Genomic DNA, 8,299 nt, shown 5'->3' with positions numbered 1-8,299 from the left:
TTCAAAAAAAAAAAACATGTTTTAAATTTTAATTTGACAATTCTTAGCTGTGAGATGTTGGCAGGTAAATTATGTCTAAACCTCACTTTCCTCACCTGTAAAATGGGCATAAAAAGATGTTTATTTCATGAGGTTGTTATAAAGATTAAGTGAGAAGATGAATGTGAACCACTTGGTTAAATGCCTGATACAGCTCTAGCTCTTTCTTTTTATTTTTTATATTATTATTATTATTATTATTATTATTATTATTTTGGCTTCTGTGGTGGTCCTTGGCTCCAACCTCTGGAAAGGTCTTCTTGTATTTTATCCTTCTTGGCCAAGTCTAAAGTAAGTATTGAGGAGTTTGCTTTTATTGTAGCTCACTTCCTGACCCAGGGTTATTCTAATGCTCACCTGAGTCACACTTATGTCTTGTTTTGGTTTTGACAATATAATTACTTTTAAAACTTATTTTTCTTATGTATTTGCTTCTAATAAGTTACATTTGCCAGTATCTATGCCCAAAATTATGTCCTCAATCAAGTTACCAAATCTACTTTATTTCATTGCTATCTCTCCCAAATCAATGGTAGAAAATTCAACCTTCAACCTCATCTTTGCCACAAAATTGAGTTATGCTGTTCAACTGAGAAAGTTCATTGAGTCTTGCTGCTCAAACCTTTTTTTCATTTTTGTCTCCTTCTCTTTGGAAACTTAGAAGCTGTAGGGGTTCCCATCCTTGCAAGACCTTTGAATTTTAAGATTGCCTTTCTTTTCTTTTCTTTCCTTGGTTACCCACCCTGGATTAAGTGAGAGAGTTTGCCATACAAATATTTGGAAAAAGTATTTCAGATTAAGGGTTAATATGGCAAGTTTAAAGGCTTGAGGTGTGTCTGAAAAAGAGTAAGAAGGACAGAATAGATAAGCAAACAAGGGAGAAAAGCCAAAGGATAAGAGAGGTAACAGAAAACAGGGGGTATAGGGTTTGGGGAGTCCCAGTATGGGTTGTAGCTTTTATTCTGAGTGGGATTGAAAGTTTTGAGAAGGGGAATGACATGATCTGACTTACCAAAAACTCACTCTGGCTGATACATTGAGATGAAACTACAGGGAAGGAAGAAGAAAAGCAGAAACATGGGTTATGAAGTCATTGCAATAACCCATGTGAGAGGGGATGGTGGTTGACCAGGACAGTGACAATGAGAATGGGAAGTAGGGATTAAAGAAAGTAGAGCCAACAGGACTTGCTAAAAAACTTACTAAGAGGTTGGAGAGAAGGAGAGTTTAAGTTGACAACAATGATTTATTTTAGGCCCAAATACATAGGAGTTACCATTCAATGAGACTGGGAAGACCATGAAAAGAGTGGGACTGGAAGAAAGAAGACTATCTGGAGCTCAAATCTAAATGCCTTATGGTAAATATGCCTCTTAAATATTCAAGTAGAATGTGTGTGTCGTTTTCTGTATTGGTGTGGAGTTCAAGCGGGAAGTTAGGATAAAGGTATAAATTTAGAATTATTAGAAATGGTATATTTAAGAAGATCAATGTCATTCATCAACGTTTTAAATTAAGAAACTTTTCATATTTTATATTTTGTGAATATTTACTTATTTTATACTACAGTGGGGCCTTGACTTATGAGTGTCCCGACTAAGGAGTTTTTTGAGATACCAACTGTCTCTTGGCTGAATTTTTGCATTGAGTTGACAGAGTAATTTGAGTTAACAAGCTCCTTAACGAGCTCCGTCTCGGAACGAATTAAACTCGTAAGTCAAGGCCCCACTGTATATTTCTAATAAATGATACAGCAATTTATTTAAATTTAAGTTTTTCTATTTTTAAATACTTTTTATTTATTTTTATTGATTTCAGAGAGGAAGGGAGAGAGAGAGAGAAACATCAATGATGAGAGACAATCATTGATTGGCTGCCTCCTGCATGCTCCCTACTGGGGATCGAGCCCGCAACCTGCGCATGTGCCCCTGACTGGGATCAAGCTCAGGACCCTACAGTCCACAGGCCAACATTCTATCCACTGAGCCAAACCAGACAGGGCAGGTTATGTTTATTTTTATAGTTAATACACTGATCTATTTAGGAGAACTTTAAGTTTATCAACTTTATGTTTAATTTAATAGATATGCATTAATTTATTAGATATGCATTAAGTATTCAGTAAGATTAGATTAAATTTCCTCAATTTTACAATTGAAGTACTTAAGAAAGAAATCAAATATACTACATTAACAAAAACAATTTAAAATACGTAAAGGTGCTTAATGAGCCAAGTTTGTAAATGGGGCCAAGTATTCAAAACTGAGTGATTGTTAAAACCTACCCAGTTTATAGAATAGGATTTGTAAGTTACTTTAGAAGCTCTAGAAAGAACTGGGTCTTTGAATCTGGAGCTTTAACCATTGAGTAGTAATTTTAAAATCCAAAATAACCTTCTAAACATTTTTGCTGTAGAAATAGTTGCCACTTGCCTGGCCATTGTGCCTCAGTGGTTGAGCAGAGACCCATGCACCAGGAGGTCACCAATTTGATTCCTGATCAGTGCATTCCTGGGTTGCAGGCTCATTCCCCAGTATGGGACATGCAGGAGGCAGCCAATCGATGATTCTCTCTCATTGATGTTTCTCTCTCTCTCTTTCTCTCTCTCTCTCCCTTCTTCTCTGTTTAAAATCAATAAAAAGACATTTTAAAAAATAGCTGCCACCATAAGTCATTAAAAAAAGTCAACAATTGAGATAATACATTTTTGACATGTTTTATTTTTGTATCTTGAAAGTAAAATAGCTGAATATGGTAAAATATTTATTAGTATATAGAACTACTATTATATAGAAAAATATTTCTCAAACTTTTTTCATACATTAAGAAATATATTTACGAGGAAATAAACACACATTATTATATAATTAAACAAAAAGTTCCATGAAACATGTACCTTACTACTTGAGATTAACTTTGATAAATCATTAACTATATACTGAATGAATTTCACTGCCTACTAATGGATCATAACCCATAATTTGAAATATCACTAATCCAAACCAATGCCAAGGATCATAGGATACGGAAACATGTAAATTATATGGTGTTTAAATATAATTTAATAAAGATACGCACGTACTATGAATGCATATTTGTGTATGGCTTGAATAACAGTTTTAAACAAGAGTTTGCTGGTGAGTGTATAACCATGGTACACAACAGGTTCATTTTGTGATCCATCCCAGCAATCAATTTCCAGACACCGGCATCCTTTCACAAGGGCACTAGCAAAATGTAAACAAAATAAATTGTCATTCCTGGATCATTAAAAATGTTAAAGTATTCCAAAGACTACTTCCAATTTCGCAATAAATTTGTAAATTAATCCATAACAAAAGTAAGTTGTGTTGAACTGAACACACTTTTCTTCTTCTTTTCTGTGAGCATGGCCTAACATGGAGCTACTATGGGCCAACCACAGTTCCAGCTCCACCGAGAGGGTGCGATAGGTAGGGCTATAGACTCTGACTCCTGCAATTTCTACCTGTTACTTATGCTTTAAGTTCCATACGTCTCATCGAAAACATTTGGTATATAGTTCACTATCAATAAATATTTATTGTCACCCTCGCTTGTTTGGCTCAGTGGATAGAGCGTTGGCCTGCAGACTTAAACATCCCAGGTTTGATTCTGGTTAAGGGCACATGCCCGGGTTGTGGGCTCATCCTCAGTGAGGGGTATGCAGGAGGCAGCCAATCAATGATTCTCTCTCATCATTGACGTTTCTATCTCTCTCTCCTTCGCCCTTCCTCTCTGAAATCAATAAAAATATATTAAATAAATAAATAAATACTTACTGTGTTTGTATCGGAAAACACTGAGAGCTATAGGTATGTAAGGAGAAAACGGAAGGCAAACAAAAGTAATCCTCTAAGCACAGCCTTGGGAGACAGACAAATGAATGAAAAGAAGCTGATTTGAAACACCAGAATCTTGGATGTGATATTCATGTATCAGGGAGAAGGTTTAAAAAAGGGGTCTCTGTCATACATGGAGATATTTTTCCCATAGAAAACCAAGTTAGCTTTTTTTTTTCCAAAACAAATTTTAATTTAGCCCACTGTGTCCAGGCCAGTGGTTCTCAGTCAAGACAATTTTGCCCCGTAGGCAACATTTGACAATGTGTGGAGACATTTTTTGTTTCCATAACTGGGGATGGAGGAGAGGTTTATGACTGGCATCCAGTGGGTAGAGGCCAAAAATGCTGGTAAACAAAGAATTATCTGACATAGAATGTGAAAAATTTGAGAAACATTTCCCTGAGATATAAAAACCTGCAGAAGAGAGTGGTCCCAGCACAAAGTATTTGATGTAGAATCAATGATTCTTTCAACAGAAATGCAGAGTACCGAATAAAACACTCACAAAAAAAAGACATTTTAGATCTAGTATTTCTTTGGTGATCATTTTAGTCAACTTTTCAGGGAGATGACTCCAGCAGTATTTAGGTAGGAGTGTAACTGAGAAAAGATAAAGCAATTATGACACAGAAGTTGAGGTGCTGAATTCAGGGGGGAAACAAAAGAAAAAAAAGGAACTTATGTTCCCTTAGGAATAACATAGATAAAAGATGGAAGTGACCTGAGGAGGTAGGGCCTTAAAGGGGAAGAGAATTAATAGATTTTATTTATATTAGAGGCTTCACTAAAGCAATGTAAAGCTAAATGGTTCATAAATTATTTAGCAAATTATTGAGGTTTGGGGTGGTTTGCTTTTTAAGACCATTTTGTCTTACTTTTTAAGTGCACACTGCTTTAATTCAGGCATATAGAGATTCACTGTAATGTAAAATCTCAGAGTTTCTTAGTCCACTTGTCCCAGTGTTGGAGGGATGTCCTGAGAACCCACTTCTAAGGAAATCTTGTTTGACCCACTGGTAGTTCCATGGGCAAATAAGGTGGCCACCTAATTTTAAGTACAAGTTCTAAAATGGGCTATATGTGCAGAAATCAAACTGAATCTATTTCTCAGCTTGTGTATGTCTTTATTTATTTGTATTTTAAATTGTAGAATAATCAATATCTGTAAAGTTTGGTAATTGCCATGAAAGAATGTTTGCTTTGCTCTCAGTTGATTGTCAAAGTATATTGTCTTGCCCTTTTTATCAACACAGATATCAGTTGCTTGGGATGCTAGCAGAGCATAATCTTGAACTCTCTACAGTATTGGGAAAACAAAAGACAAAAAAACTACCAAAAATTAAGTTATGGAAGAAAGCCTTTCATTAATGACAACCTACCTAATATTGATTCTTGCTATATACTTCTCTAGATAGTTCTGATTTCATCCTTGGATCCAAACAACCTTTACCAAACTACATATATTGACTCCATGATATGGTTCCCAGCAAAAGTGATTTGAGTTACTCAGAGGGAATGTACAAGAAAGTATGTAAGAGAAAATCTCCTTCAGTGGTGAAGCCATTTTCTACTATTTCACATTGAACCCTTTTTGGGGAATGAATAATGAAAATTACTGTCTCTGTATAGAAATGCTCCACTTAAATAAGTTTGAGGGACTTTATAAGGATTAAAATATTTAATGCTATTAGGACAGTTTATATTAGTTTTTCTCTTTTAATGATGAGGCAATAAGACACAAGGAGTTTATGTTTGTCGCATAATTAACAAATGAGAAAAAGTGAGGAAAGATCAGTACCAGAAACTTAAACATTAATAGATAAGCATTACGTTATACCACCTCTCATGAGTAGAGAAATTTTAAAAGAATTGTCTTAAAAAATGATCTAAAATGATATCTTCCACAAGTGGGTAGAGAAATAGAGGAAGAAATACAATTAAATTTAAATATTCAGTTGGGTGGAACATATTCTTGGAATTCAAAAGTAACTATATTTCTAAATCAACCTGTTTAAAATTTATATATTTTAATTAAAATAAAGTATGAATAGAAATTTTTATAATGAGTGGATAGCTATGAGTTGGGCTAGTCTTACAGAATTCTAAGTGGATACACTTCTGAGTTTGTAAAGTTATGTATTTGCTTAGATTTTAAATTGGAAAAACCATTTAACTGGGAAAAGGAGGTCAGCATGCAGAATTAGGAGGAAAGTGAAAGATTACATAGTCACTGAAAGGCTGGATCTCCAAGATATGTGCAGATCAAAATGGCTCTTCCCTATGTGATTGCCTAATATGCACAGCCTGCTTTTATTGGGAGTTCCTACCAATGGAGGCAGACACCAGTGGGAACTTCCAGGGGTTTTAAAAGGTAATAAATTTAAAGATCTAAATAAATACCTTTCATATCCCCAAATGTCACTTGGCCCCACTAATTGGTCAGATATCAAGTATGTATTATGTGAACTTGAGATAAAGTAATCATTTAATGGATGGTGCATATCTTGATAAACATTATTAAATTCTTTACTAAATAGTAGGCATTCAGATGAGCACAGGAATCTTGTAAAACCTTCAAATGACATCTGGCTTGCTCGTTTAACTATATAAAAAAAAGAAATAAAAAGGTGTAGTAATATCATTAGCAGTATAAACATTATATCTCACTTTAAAATGTATTCAGTAATAGAGCATGTTTCTAAAATATTCATTTAGAATTAACATTAATACTATTTTTAATTTGTCTTTGGAAACAAATTTTTCTAAGCAATACCCTTAATTCTTCTGTATCAACATTTAAGTAGAGAATGTATTATTCAATTATCTCTGATTTTTCTTAATGTATTAAAAATATACACAAGTACAGCCAAAACCGGTTTGGCTCAGTGGATAGAGCGTCGGCCTGAGGACTGAAAGGTCCCAGGTTCGATTCCAGTCAAGGGCATGTACCTGGGTTGCAGGCACATCCTCAGTGGGAGATGTGCAGGAGGCAGCTGATCAATGTTTCTCTCTCATCGATGTTTCTAACTCTCTATCTCTCTCCCTCTCTGTGAAAAATCAATAAAATATATTTTAAAAAAATATATACACAAGTACAAATGTCATAGGTCAATGAATTTCCACAAGCTAAACATCTAGCTAACAAGCACCCAGGTCACAGATCAGAACATCAAAGCACCCCAAAAGCTTGCCTCCTGCTAACATTCAATCTCTCCCCCGACCCACCCAAGGGTATTCAATGGTCTGGCTTCTAACAGCATATCTTCGTTGTCTCTTGGTTTTGTGCTTTCTATGATCTCATACAGTTTGTATTTTCATGACTGGTTTATTTTACTCAAATTGTTTCTAAGGTTTATTCTTTAGGTTAGATATTGTTTGTTCCCATACTGTATAGTATTCCATTGAGTGATTACACGACAATTTATTTATCAATTCTATTTTTGATGAGCATTTAGATAATTTCCAGTTTGGGGCCATTGCAAAGAGCGTTGTTATAAACAATCAGTACCTGTCTTTTGACACAAATGCTTGGAATTGAATTGTTGGGTCATTTGTACATTACTATCTTCAGTAAGTTATCTCTAAACTTTTATACACAGTATGTTCTATACCAAAATTATCTACTTAAGCAGAACACTGGCTCTGGAATCAGACAGCTTGGGTTCAACCTATTCCCTTGTTATGTAATGAGAATGTTATTTAACTTCTACTTATGTTTGGAATGATGGTAATGAGAGTACTTATCCTATATATGAGCTCTAGGTTGGTTGCTGTTGTTTTTGTTGTTAATAATTCAGTTCATCTCAAAATAAGAGCTGGTGTGAATATTTGCTTTAGACTAGAGAGTGATCCTTAGCAAAGAATTTTATTGCCAGGAATTTATACTATAGAAATAGAGAGTCAAAAAAAGATCAGTGTGCAAGAATGCTCACACTAGCATTATTTATAAATGCTTAATAAGAGGAGGAAACAAATTAAAGCTCAAGATATAATACAATACTAAGCAGCCTTTAAAAAATAATGTATCAGAAAAAAATATATAGTGACAAAAGTAAATGTTTATCATATCCTAACAGTGAAAAACCTAGCATTCAAAAATATTATTACCATCCTATCTAATAAAAGAGAAACATGGTAATTAGCATACGACCACTACCATTCCCATTGGCTAATCAGAGCAATATGCAAATTAACTGCCAGCCAAGATGGCCGCCGACAGCCAAGCAGCTTGAAACTAACATGAGGCTTGCTTGCTTCAGTGACGGAGCTCCAACGTTTTCCCCGCCTGCCTTGCTCGCCTCTGAGCCTGCAGTCTGAAACATTGTAACAAATATAGAAGCTAAACAAAACCCCAGAAACCAGCTTTCAGCCAGCCAGGACTCAGAGCTGGAGTTGAC

At 34.9% G+C, this 8,299-nt stretch overlaps 1 protein-coding gene across 1 annotated transcript in view; it reads right to left on the bottom strand.

The window, feature by feature from the left end:
* Positions 1–8,299, bottom strand: part of PLCZ1 (phospholipase C zeta 1) — a 47,610-nt gene that overhangs the window by 24,278 nt on the left and 15,033 nt on the right. The window contains exons 4-5 of the mRNA XM_006773164.1: positions 6,303–6,504; positions 3,122–3,266 (exon numbers count right to left, since the gene is read on the bottom strand). Of these exons, the coding sequence (XP_006773227.1) occupies positions 3,122–3,266; positions 6,303–6,504 (347 nt within the window). The remainder of the gene's footprint in view (positions 1–3,121; positions 3,267–6,302; positions 6,505–8,299) is intronic.

The sequence above is a fragment of the Myotis davidii genome, unplaced genomic scaffold (assembly GCF_000327345.1).
Source record: "Myotis davidii unplaced genomic scaffold, ASM32734v1 scaffold346, whole genome shotgun sequence".
Lineage (NCBI taxonomy): Eukaryota > Metazoa > Chordata > Mammalia > Chiroptera > Vespertilionidae > Myotis > Myotis davidii.
Note: the sequence above shows the minus strand (reverse complement) of the source record. Positions and strands in the feature narration are given on the sequence as shown.